Source organism: Eublepharis macularius, chromosome 9, assembly GCF_028583425.1.
Source record: "Eublepharis macularius isolate TG4126 chromosome 9, MPM_Emac_v1.0, whole genome shotgun sequence".
Classification (NCBI taxonomy): Eukaryota; Metazoa; Chordata; class Lepidosauria; order Squamata; family Eublepharidae; genus Eublepharis; species Eublepharis macularius.
The window spans coordinates 62674235-62691295 of NC_072798.1; the positions used below are offsets into that span (position 1 = coordinate 62674235).

Consider the following 17061-nt stretch of genomic DNA (forward strand, 5'->3'; position numbering starts at 1 on the left):
AGTCCTCACGTAAGAAGAACAACATAGAAACACTTTAAAAAGATAGTTTCATGTGGGTAGCTGTGTTGGTCTGTAGTAGAAGATCAAGATTTGGTTCCAGTAACAATTTAAATACCAAATAAATTTCCAGGAACACTTTGGGTAAAACCTTGGGTAGAAAGAAATGCCTTGGCTTGGAGTCTAATGGACAGTAAGGCAGATACCTTGTGAGCATTCCAAAAGTGAGATGCAACCACGGGGAAAAAAATCCTCTCTCTGGTTGCCACCCAGGCAGGGGCACAGAGATCAGGGCTTGAGAAGATGCTCTTTATATGCATAATTCAACTGTGCAGAATGCAAAATACAATCTTTTTAAAAAGAAATGCCAAAAAATATGAAACCAGCACTCTGTGAACTTCAATTAAGAAGTTAAACGTGTGCCCAGAAGAAACATAAAAGTACCATGTTCAAATTGCTTTATTCTGTATTCTCAAGTACTGGTATTGGATGGTATTAAATGGGAATTACCAAATAGATTTAAAAAGTAAGAATAAAATAATAATCAGGTTCTTTTCTTTTAAATTCATTAGTATTTCTCTCTCTCCCTCTCTCTTGTTGTTCACAGGTTGCTCTTCAGGAGACAATGACCATTTCTTGGCAATTCATCAGAGAAAGAGCGGGAGGCCTATCTTCATTTATCATCATGTGCAAAGTGTTGAGAAAAGTTTGGATACAAGTGATCAGAAAGATTATGGACTCAGATCTCATTTGTCTTCTCGTGTGAAAATAAGCAAGCTGCATCCAGCCATTATAATTAAATCAGCATTCTCCAGACCTGCACATGACCCATCGCTCAATCTCTTAGCAATGACAGGTGAGGACCAGGAAGTGGAAAACCTACCAGTTCCAGCAGCCAATGTGATTACTGTGGTAAGTGTCTTCTGCTGGCGCTTTCCTGCTCCCAGCATTCTAAATGTTTTCTGGTCTGTAGAAGTGGTGGAAGTTACCTAGGATTGCCAACTGAGGGTTGGGAGATTCCTGGAGATTTGGGGGTGGAGCTTGGGTGGGGGACCCTAAGAGGGATATAGTGCCATACAATCCACCCCCCAAAGTAGCCAATTTCTCCAGGAAAACTGATGTCTGTAGCCTGGTGTTCAGGTGTAACTCCAGGAGATCTCCAGGCTCCACTTGGAGGTTGGCAACCCTAAGGCTACCACAAGAGAACACTGGCGGCAATGTCACAAGCAGCCGATGGTATCTACAATGTTTAAATCAAGGGATGAGACTTGCAGATCCATCCCGAACAAAACCAATATCCATTGGATGTTGGAAGACATTTTAGAAATCTCTACACTGCTCATCATCATCATCATCATCAATCTTTATTGGCATAATAACAATCACAAGATTGATAAGGTATTCGATCCATAAAATATAAAAACTTTCATGATAAAAAGCCATACAAACTACTAATTAAAATTACCTTTAAGTTTAAGAACTTCCACACAAAAATTAGCAACTGCTACAGTACTTTCAGGAACCAAATCATTTAGAAGAAACTGACATTTAAGGTTATTACTCAAGACTTTTAGAATGTAATAAATTAGAAAGCAAACATTCCCAGGCAGACTCATAAAAATTTAAAATTATATGGCCAATTGTGTCTAAGGAATTAAGACCACACGGACATAGATGCTTTTGCCTCAGGATCTGGAGATACCTGCCAGAAAGCATCCTGGAAGGGAATGCATTCACCCTGGCCAATAAAAAGGCTCTGCATTGTGAGGGAATATCAAGAAGAGCATGAAGATAATAAGTCATCCTACCTGGAAGACCAACAAGGCCAAGCATGGCGGGTGAATACAGGCTAGGCTGAGCTGGACGCAGTTTTTGCTGTTCAATGTCTATAAATCATTGTTTGATTGATTTAAAGATGTACGATTCATCAGCTAAAGCTAAATCATCAAGGGCGATTCCAATTTGATTAAGTTTGAGTTTGTTTGTAGCATCCCAGATCGTATTCTGCAATTTGTTTTTCAAAGAGTTTAAAAGGGAGCCCGGTTCAGCTCTGAAGTGAAGTTTAAGCTAGCTGCATTTTGCCAAAATCCAGGCCTTAGTACCAATCAGATTTTGGCCAGTTTCTAGACAAATTGTAAAATAAGATACACATTTGGGAACTCCCATGACTTATCTAAGAAATATTGCTTGTAGATTTTCCACATCTTGATTGAAGGCTTTAAGCCATATGGGAATACCAAATAGAACTTGAGGTAATAATTTGAAATTAAATATTCTAATTGCTGCGGGAACATATTGATTCCCTGTAATAAAGAAAAAATGCTTTAATTGGTTTAGAGAGGCCCTGGCTAATTTCATAGTTCTGTTCTGGTGCACCGACCAGTTAAGATTATAATTGTAGGTAATACTCAGGTATTTATAACATTTAACTTGTTCTATTCTAACATTCCCAATATTCCACCTACGTGGAGCCCATTTTTTGGAAAATACGACCACATTTGATTTAGAGTAATTGATGGAAAGTAAATTCAATTGACGGTAGTTGTTGAAAGCTTCTAAATACCTTCGAAGGCCAATTTTGGTAAGGGATAGAATAACAGTATCATCCGCATAAAGAAGAAGGGGTATTGATTGGCCTCCTAATTTGGGTGGGTGACCATTCACTGATTCCAAAAAGCGAGCTAGATCGGCAAGAAAAAGATTAAAAAGGGGCGGGGGAGCAAGTACACACCCTTGCTTAACACATTTCTGAATGGGGATTTTATTGGTTAACCTTCCTCTCATAACACAGCTGTGCTCATAATAGTGATATGCTAGGAGCACCTGACCTTGTTCTGCTCTTCTGCAAAGAATATAAAGAAGGGATGGAGCCAAAGAATGTTTGGTGGATAAGAAAGAGCTGAGAAATTAACTTGATTAAATTTTTTAATGCGGTTGCCTTGAGTTTTCTGGAAGGTAGCTGGAACGATACCTTTCATGAGATAAAACCTGTGTTTGTGAGAATATACAAAACTTTTTAAATTCTAAGGGTTATATTCAGGGGTAGTCTTAGCCATGGGCATCTTGGACAGGTGCCCTGGGCCCCTGACTGGGGGGTCCCCTGACCAACCATGGCTCCTCCATGGAAGGGAAAGAAGAGGAAGAGCTGGCTGCTGTGCAGCCTGCCTGTCCCTTCAGGGCTTGGGCTGTGGCTGCCAGGGTTAGCACCTGCCCTGCACACCCCCTTGTGCCCACCTTGCAGAGGTCAAGGGTTGCCCCGTACTTGAATATGGGGTAGGGTGGTTGTAGGGTGATTCTGTGGCCCTAATTTTGTCTAGGGCCCCAGAAATACTATCCCCCAGTTATATTTCTTTATCTTTTTTTTTTAACCTGTGGCTAATGAAAGAGAAGCACACGGCCTGCATTCCATTTACCAAGAAATGTTCTTCCTGTGGTACTAATTGCAAGTACCTGCCAGATACATCCCATCACTTGCTCTGCAGTTGCCAGGGATTTTAGCTTGCACTGATCCCTACATACTCTGTGTAGATGATGGTGCAGTTTCCCACCCAAAGCAGGTTTTAATTCTAAGGCCTTGATGATATTAGAAAGGACCTCGCTACAATCCCGGCTGGAGGAAGATGGTTAGAGATGACAGGATACAGAAGATGATGTGTCAAGGCGTTATAAGAACTTCCAGGCTGGGCTTGGACTCTGCTGCTCCCCACATCTCACACAGTCTCAGCAGACATTAGTATAACAGTTTGGAGAAGTTCCACAGGCTGTGGCTTTTCAGTGTTGCGGGCCCATAAGAACAGAATTCCTACTTTCCCAGTAATTCCCTGATTTCTACATTTCCAGGCAGTGGTTCTTGGAACGGATATACCTCCTGGTCTTTGTCAGTATTAAAACTGGGTAGGACGTTACAGGCAAAAGCTTTGTTTTATAAATGTTCATTTCTTTGTTTAGAAAATGGACATGCTGTCCAAGGCAGCTCACAACAAAACAATAAAACAATATCCACAAGCCAGCAAAACATTAAAACAAATAAATCCCATAAAACAGGATCATTAAAAACCTGCTAGGACATTGATAAATTGGCCCTGGGGCTTGAAGCAGACCAGAAACTTTTTAAAAGGGATCTTCTCAGTTAAAAGCCAGGGTAAATAGAAACATTTTGGCCTGGGACCTAATGAAAGTAAGGTAGGTGCCAGGGGAGCCTCAAGGGGAAGGACTTTCCACAAGCAAGGAGCCACCTGTCTCTAGTTGCCCCACCCACCGCACCTCTGCTGATAGGGGCACAGAGAGCAGAAGATCTTAACTGGTGAGCAAGACAATACAGGAGGAGGAGGCGGCGGTTCTTTTAATATAATAACAACAACATCCATTTATATTCCATCTTTCAGGACAACTTAATGCCCACTCAGAGCAGTTTACAAAGTGTGTTGTTACTATCCACACAACAATCACCCTGTGAGGTGGGTGGGGCTGAGAAAGCTCCTAGAAGTTGTGACTGACCCAAGGTCACCCAAGCTGCCTTCAAGCAGAGAAGTGAGGAATCAAACCTGGCTTTCCAGATTAGAGACCTGCCGCTCTTAACTACTACACCAAACTGGCTCTCAAGATATGCCTTTTAATTCAAATACAACAATGAACAGTTGTGCAAGAAGCAGGAATGGATAAAGACCATATGGATAAAAACTGCTGTAGCCAGCAAACAATGCCTGTGGAGGCACCACCTGCTTTGAAGGGGAGAGGTTAGCTGTGGAAGCCAATGATTGGGAAAGAGAGAGTGAAAATGCACACAATAAGGAAGCAGCATAATTATGAGCATCCTCCAACTAAGCCAAAAGCCTTAACCATGAACGGAGTAATAGGCACACACTAAATGAACTTACTCGCCCACTCCAGTTGCCTTTGGAGGCCCTGCTCTGTATACCCGCACCATCTGAGGCTACAGGGTTGGCAACACAAGGAAGGTCCTTCTCAGTTGAAGTGCCCAAACTTGGGAATTCCCTCCCCAGAGAGATTCATATATCCCCCTCTATTACTGCCTTCTACTAGTGGGTGAAGACTTTATGCTCCGTTTAGCATACCCCCAATAACTGTTATTGGCCCTCTTCCCTATTCTTGGTATTGTGTGTTTATTGAATTATTTTATACTTTTAAAAATGTTGTTTTAAATTTAAATTGTTTTAAAATGTGGGGTTTTTTTGATGTTTTAATGTATAACACCGTGGGGACCCTATTTGGGTAGGAAAGTGGCATACAAATTCTTTTAATTAATATTATAGAAGACTGTGGAAACCTGGCTCCAAAATCTGTTCCACTGAGGAAGAAACGCTTCTTCTCATTACAGTGAGCTCAGTATCTGGCCATAGGAGTAGGACTCCACTGCTTTCACTCTTCAGGCTGAGCTGAATAATACTCAGATTTAGATATGAAGAGCTTTTTGAGTCACCCTAGTATCAGTAGGCTGATTTGGGCCCAAATCCAGACTGAATTGGGCCACTGTGGAGCACAGGAATAATCCAAGGCCTGCCACAGTAGGCCGATTTTGACCCAAATCAGGCCTGATTCAGCCTGAATCTGGCCCAATTCAGGCCAAATTGGGCTGTTGCAGAGCACAGGAGCACTCCAAGGCCTGTCACATAGCCCTGGCCCTGCAGCAGCCGGAATCAGCCTGAATCAGGCCTGATTTAACTCGCTGTGGAGCACTGGAGCACTCCCAGGAGCGGCGCGTGGCCTGCGCGGTGATCCTGGAAGTGATGTCATCATGCAGGTGGGAGCATGCATGTGTGCTTTGCACATGCGCGAGGGCAGCACTCAGGTAAGTGCCAGATCTCCACCTCCCACCTGGAGTGTAAGGGGACCTGGCAACCTTAATTTAATATGACATCCTGTGTGACAAGAATTGAACTTGAAAGGTCCCTAGATATGTTTTGAATACTTCCAATGATTTTTTTAAAATACCTGAATGAAGTATATTTGCTATTGGTCATGCTTACATAACTGTCCATATAAAGTTCCATTAAATTCCTAGTGGGAAAAGTAGATAATATATCTGTGCAAAGTAGGGATAGGCACTGTTTGTTATGAAGCCAGGTCAAACAAGAACAATATGGGCAAGTTGTCTAGGTGCCCCAGTATGAATTAAGCACAATGTTATCTTCTGTTCAGAGGGCTAAGCCTTCTGTTAGTAAATCTGAGAACCCATGTTATTGACAACTGCCTTGTTGGGATGGATAAAATGTCAAAGCTTTATTCTGGGTGGAGGGCTGACTGCCAAGCTCAGTAAGGATAAGCATATTCCCTCAGGAACATCTTGGGGGAAGCTCTTTGACAGCTTGGCTTCTTCAGTGTTCCAAGGAAGCTGTCATACTGCAAGCAGTTACCAGAGAGTCAGATTTTAGAATCCGAATTTATGCAATTTTGCTTTAGAAAATCTGTCTGCACAAATGCAGACTCTCCACCACTGAACAATCCCCTTGAAGCACATCCATTGCAAATTCCAGGAGTTCTGTGGCCATATACCCAAGACAAAATAATTGTTTTGTGAATCTATCAGTCAAGCAACTGCGCTAATGGGTAATCTCTAGAGCCACTCTGGGATAATGCTGAGCCTTTTGTTTGTATGGGGTAGGAAATATCATTTTTTTTCCTTTTCAGGGATAATTTTATGCAACATCCGCGACCTTTCTGTTGCAAGAAAACATTGGTTATATCTCACATGTCAAGATTTTTTGTTAAGAAGCAGCAGGGATGCCATTTCTAAGTGATCCAAGTGATCTAAGTGATTCCATATGATTCAGAATTCACCCCTAAACCTAAAGCGAAAAGGTCCTGTCGATAGTCCATTGTTCTAGCCTGGGTACTTTCCCCCAGCAGAATGGGAATGGGGGGTATTTCTACACAAGACATCTCACATGGAGACACTCAAGTGACATGCTTTCTGTGTGGTCTTCTGTCTCTCAGTGTATGTGTATCCACAGTGGGAGAACAAGTGTAAGATCTTTCACTTGAGCATCCCCATGTATGATGTCTCGTGTAGAGAGACTCGTAGAGATGGCCATAAGTGCCACAAGGGGTGTTAAAGAGATTCAGGGAAGATGCTTTTATTGCTCTTGCTTCCATGTTGCATGCCAGCTCCAGGCTAGGAAATTCCTGGAGATTATGGGGATGGAGCCTGAAAAGGGAGGGGACAGGATGGGGATACCAGGTGCTCGCCAGTGGCAGGCAATCTCCCCGTGGCTTAACTGCTTGCCTGCCGGGGAACTGATGTCTGTGGCCTGGAGATCAGTTGTAATTCCAGAAGATCTCCAGCCTCACTTGGAGGTTGGCAATGCTACTTCCATGCCTTCCTTATGGGCTTCCTGGAGGCATCTAGTTTGCAGCTGTCTAAGGGCCAAACTAGATGTGTGGGTTATAAACCATAGAGCTTCCAGTAATTCCCAGAGTAATGTGATGTCACTGTCAGGTTTTCCCCAGAAGTGGCATTACATCACATGTAATGACGGCAATTTTAAAAAATCTTTTCCTGCCTAAAGCTGTAGTAGGAAGCACAGGTTGCTGGCAGGAGACCTGGCTGTCCTAGTGGTCTCCAGTCAGCAGAAGAGAAGCAAAGAAAAGAAGGCAGAAGGGGGAGAGCATGACTGGATTTACAAGTGTGCCAAAAGCTTTAGTGAGCCGCCATATCCCAGAATTCCCATGAGGAGAGAGAAGTTATGTGATTGGAAAAAAATGTTGGCTATTGGGATTTTTCTGTTTGTTTGGAATTTGCACTTCACCTGAAAGCTAATCCCAATAAGGACTTCCACTGCAATGTAACTGAGGGCCAAGCTACACATGACAAATGACACTTGAATGGCAAGTGTATTTCTCCCTGTTCACTTGCCCTCCACTCAATCCACTTGCCGTTCAAGTGTCATTCGTCATGTGTAGCTTGGCCCTGTGTATGCCTCTTGGTAGCAGGAATCTGCTGGCTGAAGAGCTGTGTTGCATCCTCACTCTCCTCTGCCCTCGTAACTTAAAGGTTTGATAAAGACTTACCTCTCAGCTAGCCTGGAGCTTCCTTGGTTCCACATAATTTGCCAGGAATGATTTTAGCCCGACACAAGAAGAAATATTCAAGGGAAACGGAAAGAACGCCATCCTTTTCTAGGCTGGCTAATCAAGCACAAATTTCAGGTTTTACTCCATTCAAGGTAGAAACATTCTTAAAACTGGATTTGTGCCTCCCACTAGCTTCTACCTAGGATATCTTCAGGCAGTATGTGTTGTAGAAGTAGGTCATTCTACGTATGTCTCTTACTTAATTTCCATTTATTATCATTGTTCCTCCCATTTGGCCACTTTCCTTTTTTATGGCTCAGTGTGGTTTTTCTTTTTTTAATGGCTCAGTATGGTTTTGCTACATGAACAGCCCTTCAGGACCTGCAGGGCTTGAAACTCTCATTTACCAGTGGGGAAAAAATTCTTCCTACCCTTTCTGTGAATAATTGTTATAAGCACACACAGCAAGCATTCCTCATGCCTTGCAAGTAGCCCTCGGTAGCCTCCAGCCTCTTTTCAGCTCTGTCATTCTAGATTTGTTTGCACAAAGAACTTGGGAGTGCCTGCATTGGGTGGCCTCATTTCTTCTTTGCTTTCTTCAGTGCACTGCAGCAGCAATAATTATGGGATGAACTATTTTGCCAGCATTGTGTTTAATGTCAGTCTTTGTGGAGATAGCAGAAAAGATTGTGTTGGAGCCCACTCGACATTAAACCAACCCCAAAGCACATATTTGTTTTACTTATTTTTTTGTCATCTTCCAAAACATTAAAAGAAAAGGAACACAAACATTTTAATGTATCAGTTTTCATGTATCAGCTAAAACCAATTGTTTTAGGTTTATTTTCTACTCCATTCTATAGCTAATTTGAAATCAATCTAATACTTTTTGGCAAAGAGAGTGATGCTGCCTCTTGTATAGTTCTGCTTAAGCAAAATCCCGTTGAAGGGTGGAAAACGTGGCAGCCAAAAAGAACTAACAAGGAATAAGGGAAAGGTGTGTGTGAACCAGGATCTGACCACATGTCTGCCTTGGTGACCACTGGGTCTCCATATGTCATGCTGGGACTTCTAGAATTCTCCAAAAATGGCATAGCATAGGTAACTGTTTTGTGTTTCAGCGACAGCCAGAGGGTTGCATGCCGTCTCATCCAGGGCTTTCATTGTGGAAATAAAAATTCAGATGAAAAACAACATGCTTTTCTTTTCTTGCCAAGGGCTATCTTCTCACTGTGTAATGTCCTAGAGCAGTGATATTCCTGGTGGCCTGGGAGCCACATGGGGATCTAACATACCAGCTGTAGTTTTTCTGAGCAACATTCTTTAATGAGTAGGGTCGCCAGTTCCCCTTATCCTTCCAGTGGGAGGGGGACCCGACACTCACCTTCATGTTGTCCTAGAGAGTCCCCCTCATCACATGTGCACCCCTGCACCTGGACAATGACATCACTTCTGGGAAGTGATGTCATTGTGTAGGCTCAGGGATGCACACATGCTTCACAGTGGGCTGATTTGGGCCCCAAATGGGTCCAATTTGGCCTCTTTGGGATCCAAATTGGCTCACTGCGAAGCACGGGAGCACCCTTGGGGCGGCATGATGACATCACTCCCAGGAAGTGAAGTTGTTGCACTGCTCCCCCAAGCCCACCTGGCAGGCCCATTCCCATGCCTTTCCCCTCCATCAGCCAGGCGGGTGGGGGGGGGGGTGGAGGGTGGAAGTGGGAGATTGCCCCTCCCCCACCTGGGGACTGGGATCCCTACTAATGAGGCAGCTACCCATATTCTAGGAAAGTGGGCAAGGCCAAAGCCCAGTAGGGTTTGTCATTGGTAGGTGGTTCACACTATAAAACAACTACCACCAGAGGGACTGGAGGATGATTGAGCTGCAAGTCTCCTGGAGCTGTGGGCTGGCCTCATATCTGGGAAGGAAGTTGGGGAAGTGCAGCCCTATATGCTCAGAGGTCTTTGGAAGGAAGCCATGGCCTTCAGTTTGCAAGACGTGAACAAGACTGTCAATGATAGGATGTTTTAGAGGCATTAATACATAAGGTTACTGTAAATTGGAAGCAACTTGATGGCACTTAACAAACGCATATTTAACAGGGTGTAGTTATTTATTTAATATTAATAGTTCTGTCTTGTAATACATGTTGGTGGGTGACCCGCAATCAGTAGTCCTGTTGCTCTTTTGTTTGACTGTACTGTGGAGTACCACATTAGATGGCATTATTATAAGAGAAAATTTTGGTAGAATCTTTAAATCACTACATGTGAGAAACAGAAGCCAAGTCTGCACCGGTCTGTTTTGCTGGTTCAGTTCCCATGCTGAAGTGTTTTTTTTATGACCGTCTGCAACAGGTTTGCCACCATGAGTAATCACTCTGGCTGCTATGTAGCTTTTCCCTGGCTTTCCTAGGAGCACTTATACTCTGACTTTTTTTAAAAATCCACTTTGTGGTAGGCTGTTTCCCTATGCATACTGTTTATTCCCTTTTCTTTGTGTTCCCCCCTCTTCCCCCCCCCCCGTCCTGCTCCCTGCCAGTCCACTGCATTGTGATTGGCTACTCTCATCTAGCCAGCCACTCCCTCTCCCCTCCTTTCCATTCTTCCCCCTCCCTTCTTTTCTTTGTGCAGGATTGAGGAATCGCTGGTTTGAAAGCGGGCAGGAGGAAATTTTTTTTTATTCTTTTTGCTTTTGCACTAGTGGGAATATTGTATAAGGAGCTAAATATCTGGATTTCAGGTATTTGAGTTTTAGATTCTCTTTTTATCCCATGGTGGAGAAACTGATGCTTTGGAGCAACAGAGAAGGAGGCAGGAACAGAGCTTTGCCAGCGATTCATCGCTGCTCCAATGAGAGATATGAATGGCCACATACAAGCCAATTCCATGCCTTTCAGCTTTTCATCAGAGCAAGTGAGGAGTTATGTCCCCAGTGCAGAATGGGCTAGAAAAATAACAGAGAATTAGATATATGTTAACATTGTACATAATGTAAAAATAAAATCAAGTAATTAGCAGTATATATTATAACATAAGCCAAACATACGTTATGCATTTTAATTATTTTGTTTTCTAGAATTTCAGCAAATCAGGTTCTGAAGAAAAACATGTTTGTGACCTGGGCCCTTTTCACACTCACGGTCAAAATCGCTATTTCTCAGCAGTTGACCCGATCGCAGTGGCTTCTGATTTTCACCCACCCATTTTACACTGTCCACTGCCTATTCGATTGTGCGTCCATTTTTTCATTTTACTCTTGTTAACAGGTACCGGTCCAGTTGCAGGCTTTGTGGGCTTTGGATGTAATGTCACACTTTTAAAAAAAATTTGAGCATGTGCTGTAACGATGTGATGATGTTGCTTCTTCATTTTACTACAAAATCCTGCCCCTCCCTGTGTTCTTCATTAGTTCATTGTCCCAGGATCTCCCCCAAAAGAATTTCCTTGCAGGGAGTAATCTGTTTGGGGATTCAAAAAGTCTCAGGTTCAATCCCCGGCTCACAACCTCTTCCCAACCTCCCCCCCCTGCCCAGCCCTGCAGAGCGAGCGCACCTAGATTCTCTGGGATGGTGTAGTGGCGGGCGAGCGGCCTGGAGCGTCACTGCCTCTTCCCCCCACCCGGCCTCGCAGAGCGAGCGCACCCGGCTTCTCCGGGGCGGCAAGCAGGCAGGCAGGCTGGAGCATCGCTGCCACTTCCTCCCACCCAGACTCGCACCCACCTGGCTTCTCTGGGGCAGTGTGGCAGCGGGCGGATGGGCGGGTGTCGCTTCCTCTTCCCCCCGCCCAGCCTTGCAGAGCAAGCACACCTGACTTCTCTGGGGTGGCGTGGCAGCAGGCGGGTGGGTGGGCTAGAGCGTTGCTGCCTCTTCCCCCCAGCCCCGCAGAGCGACATGGCTCCAGGCTGCGGCCCAGTCTTGCAGCGCAAGTGCACCAGGCTCCTTCATTACATGTGATGATGGAGGAAGGATAAACAACGCAGAAACATTACTGCATATTTGATCTATTTAAAAATAAACGTGATTGCGCAAATGCATGCAGGGTTGAGCTGAGGATGGGTGCAACTTTGGGGTCCGCACTGACCAATCAAAAGGCGAGAAAGAGGAGAGGAGGGAGAAAAGCGAACAACTGCTGGAACAAAGAAGTGCAGCAGGAAATGTTTTGATGTACTTCCTGATGCAGGAGTTTAGAACTACCATTGCTGTTTGGCTCCATTTTATGCTACTCCTGCTACTTCCTATGGTAGAAGCAGCTCTGTATTCGAGGAGGGACCAACACCCTAGCACTCCCTTTCTCCTGAATATTTTGGACATACTGTTGGAATATAACTATTTCAAATTGGGGACACAGTTCTACTATCAGATAAAAGGGGTGGCTATGGGGTGCGCCGCCGCCCCCAGTATAGCCAACCTCTATATGGCCGACCTCGAAGCTAAATTTTTACTAAATGACAGGATCAATCCATTTTTCAAACATATCATTTGGTACAAAAGATTTATTGATGACATCATAGCCCTGGTGGATGAGTCCAAGTACTCAGAACCCCTAGCCATATGGATGAATGACATCGATCCTAATATAAAATTTACTTGGCAGGGGAGTACTACTTCAGTCAATTACCTAGACGTGACTATCTTTAAACTCACATCCTCTTCTCTGGGGGTCCGTCCTTTTAGAAAAATCACGGATAGATCCTCATACTTGCATTATTCATCTTTTCATCCGCAGCATCTTAAGAGAAATATTCCTGTCTCACAAAACCTCAGGATCAAACGCAACTCATCCAGGTGGTCAGATTATAACTTTGATAGCAAGATTCTGGACAGAGCGTTTAAAAATAGGGGATACCCCACGAAGATTGTTCAGGAGGCCAACTTAAGAGCAAGACACACCCCCAGGGTGGAACTATTAATAGAGAAACATAGGAGTCCCATTCAGCGGATAAAGTGGACAATGGATTTTACACATCTAGCACCTAAAATTACTGGGGTGATTAAGAAACATTGGCATTTGGTTGCCAACATTACGGGCTGTGACCAGATACCATCTATCGGTTACAGAAGGACAAAAAACTTACGAGACATCTTGGTGCATTCCTCCTTTGGCACAGGGAGAGAAGAGAGGCCACTCCCAAAAGGGCATTTCCCTTGCGGGAACTGTAATATTTGTCCTTTCATAATGAAATTGACTGAGATCACTAATCCCAGCACAGGAAAATCTTTGTGCTCACATACCTTTTCTAACTGCAATACTCCGATGGTGGTATATTTAATCAGGTGCAGCTGCCGTTTGTTGTATGTGGGCAGCACCACCCGCCCCTTGAAGGTGCGGATTCAGGAACATTTATCACGAATCAAGCATAAAATCATGGAGGCTCCTCTTGTTGAACATTTTTGGCAGATGCATGTGGGTCAAAGAGAGTTAAGGGTGGCGGTTCTGGAGGTGTTAGACGGTGACAATTCTATCAATGCGCACCAGAGACTGCTACAAATGGAATCTCGGTGGATCCATAAGCTTAATACATTACCCCCCTGTGGATTTAATAATTCTCTGGATCTTACGTGTTATTTATAAGCAATGCTCTTATAGGTATTTGTTTTGGTACACCCCCTTTTTTACCTTTGTGATTAGTGAACGCTATTGGTCCTTCTTTCAATGATGAGGCCACGGCCCTTTTCAGTTGTCAGCTTATATATTCTGTTAGGTAGATAGGGAACTCACAGCGTCTATGACTAATTGGCGGCTTCACTGCGGCAGAATGTGAGACTGCTCCACAGGGATACAGTGAGTAAGGCCATTTGGGCTTGCGGCAATAATGTCTTTCAATATAGATATGTATTAATTCTGATATTATAATGATGTTATTTATTAGAAATAAGAACAATGTGCCTGTTGAAGAAGTGGTCCATTCACGAAACGGGTTTATATCACGTATGCTGGCAAATCCCATACAGCCTCAACTCTTCATATTGCACTTTGACGTTGGAATGCTATTGGACATTTTCACCACTTGAGGTTGAAGTTATTGCTGTGGGTGGTATTCATTGTAAACCGCTACATGGCCATTTAATTGAATGGAAGTGCCTGCGTGCACCCCTATATTGATGTAATTGTGTTTGTGCCTGCGAGCACTTTGGTGGTATATTTATTGGGATGGTTGTTGAAATACTTACACTTTGATTGATTAATCCTTGAGATCACTTTGTATGTATATATTACAATTGTATTTTTGATAATTTTTTGAGTGGTTTCATTGAGTATATTTATTGAGTGTATTTACTACACATCCCGTGGTATTTTTGCTTGCGCTTGTACCGGGGTGGCCCCTTTTTTGTATTCTACTTCCTATGGACCAGCAATAATCAGAAAAGGTGACTGTTTTTCTGATCCTATGATTGATTAGAGCTACCTAACCTATCACAGGTTAGATGTAAAAGTGCTAGGAAATTGTATTATTGGTGGCATGTAAAATGTTTTTAAAAGCAGTACATGACTACAGTAAGGAACGGAACGACATATTGGTCTGTCTTAGGTTTTCTGTATAAAGGTTGCTATAATACATGTTATATTATCCTTTTATTGTCCTTCCTTTGAAGGTCTTTCCTGACTGACAATTGGTAATGGATCTTAATTCATGTTTGGCTGTGTTCCAGTAAGAAATGGGTGAAAAGCATTCTCAGGATCTCAGACTGGTCTAATGCACATCCAGTTTACTGCCTAAAAGGAACATTATAAAAAAGTGGCGCCAGTGTAATGAAGCATTATAATATATACTATATTATATGTTAATATTGGCTATATTGAGTTTTATATCATAGGTGCATGTTAACTATTTTGTGTTGGCTTAAACAGATAGAAGGCCTTTTGAATTGGACAATGGAGGTATATTGAATACATGTAGGGGGAGTGAAGGATCATGGCACCTCTTCTCTGTCTATACCTCATTTGAATATATGTATTGACCCATTGCTATCTCCATGTGATCAGAACCTCAAAAAAGTAGTATTGCAGATTATGCAAAGAGAGTTATATGTGTGCATACATCTACACATACTTATACAAATGAAGATACAGGTTGGAGTTGAGCTGGTGTGATCCTGTCCCCCTCCCCTCACAAGCATGCATTCTGTCTCCTTTAAAGTAATGCTATAGATATAAACCACAACTACATAGCATCAACACATTATACGAAGTTTGGCAGGATAGAGTATATCAGCTGAAACAAACAGAGGGTGGTGCTTGGGGAGCAGTTATTGTTACGCCACACATTAGTGTGTGGCATCCCACAAGGGGTAATACTCTCCTCGATGTAGTTCAATATCTAAATGTGCCCTCTTGCCCAGCTGGTGCTGAGTTTTGGGTTGGGTCACCAGTATGCTGATGATACCCAACTTTATCTGTTGATGGGCGGCTGGCCAGACTCCACCCTAGACAATCTGACCAAGACTTTGGAGGTTATGACTGGACTGTTGAAGCAGAGTTGACTGAAGTTGAACCCCATGAAGATGAAGGTCCATGGACAGCTGAGTTGGGGGGATCCAGCTCCCGGCACCTAATGGAGGGGGGGGGGCGCTTACACTGGTGCTGACTGTGCAGAGTCTGGGTGTGGTCCTGGATGCCTCCTTATCAATGGAGATCCAGGTCATGGCAGTTTCCAGGTATGCGTTTTTCTAGCTCCATCAGGTCAGGCAACTTGCTCCCTATGTGGCTGGGCATGATCTAGCTACAGTGATCCATGCAACGGTCACCTCCAGATTGGATTACTGTAACTTGCTTTACACTGGGCTACCTTTGGACCTGCTCCGGAAGTTTCAACTGGTCCGAAATGCAGTGGCATGTATTCTAACACGGACGCCATTCGGGAAGCACATTACACTTGTTCTGTGCCAGCTGCATTGGCTCCCAGTAGAATTCTGGATCAGGTACAAGATATTTGTTTTAACCTTTAAGGCCCTTAATGGACTGGGACCAACATACCCACAGGACTGTCTTTCACCCTATGTTCCCCAGAGAATGCTCCAGTCAACAGAAAAACAGCTGCTGGTGATCCCTGGCCCCAAGGATATTCGTCTCGCCTGGCCCAGGGCTTTTTCAGCCTTGGCATCCACCTGGTGGAATTCTCTGTCTTTGGAGACCCAAACCCAGCCGGACTTACTATCTTTCTGTTGGGCTTGTAAGACAGAGATGTTTTGCCAGGCTTATGGGGGTTGAGGGGGGAGGATTTCTCCAACCAACCTCCCACAAGTGGGGAGGGACACACATGTGCCCTCCTGTTCTAGGTCGTCAACAGGTGGATGGCCACCCTGCCCCACAGGCCCCGATATTTGGACAATGGGAATACACTGTGCTCTGCATTATGATGATGTTTTAACACAATGTAACTGCTACCATTGTTTTTATCTCTATATACATTACCATGTTGTATTCCACTCTGAGCCTGCTCTGCGTGGAGAGTGAACTAAAAGTCCAGTAATTAAATAAATAAATACATGTATCAGTTGCTGGAGGTGTGTGGTGTGTATTTTTTGCAGCATTCAGTGGCATTGTGCACATGGGAGCTGATGTCACAAATGGGATTTCAAAGTATTTATGATGCACTAGATTCCTATTTGATTTCATAATGTACAGATATGTCATTTTTCTGCTAGTTTTTTACAATAAGAAGGGTGATTCCAGTTTTGGAGTTAACAGATTTGATAATACTGATTTCTTGTCCAAGAATCAATATTTATTTTTGTTTTGACCTTTCTGTGATCTGCTGATATTGCTGTAGCTATGATTCATTTAGACAAATGGCTGCTAGTATGGTTTCATTTGTGCTGTAAATAATGCGATTTTAGTTCATTAGCAGAGCAATCCTAGAGGCTAATGAATACTACCCACTGCTTTGCTGGCAAATCTGTAGTTTCTTTCATATAGAGCAAAACCTGCATTTAATGGAATAAATTGTGCTGTCCCATGTCTATTTAAAATGACTCTTATCGATTGTCTGTTGAGTTTTATTTTAAATTTTTGTTTCAAGGAAGTAATAGA

The 17061-nt window shown here is 43.4% G+C and overlaps 1 protein-coding gene across 1 annotated transcript in view; it reads left to right on the top strand.

Annotated features, from left to right (window-relative positions):
* Positions 1 to 831: 831 nt before the first annotated feature.
* The window catches only part of PTPRR (protein tyrosine phosphatase receptor type R), a 120388-nt gene continuing 104158 nt past the window's right edge, over positions 832 to 17061 (top strand). The window contains exon 1 of the mRNA XM_054988751.1: positions 832 to 909. Within this exon, the coding sequence (XP_054844726.1) occupies positions 847 to 909 (63 nt within the window). The 5' untranslated portion in view covers positions 832 to 846. The remainder of the gene's footprint in view (positions 910 to 17061) is intronic.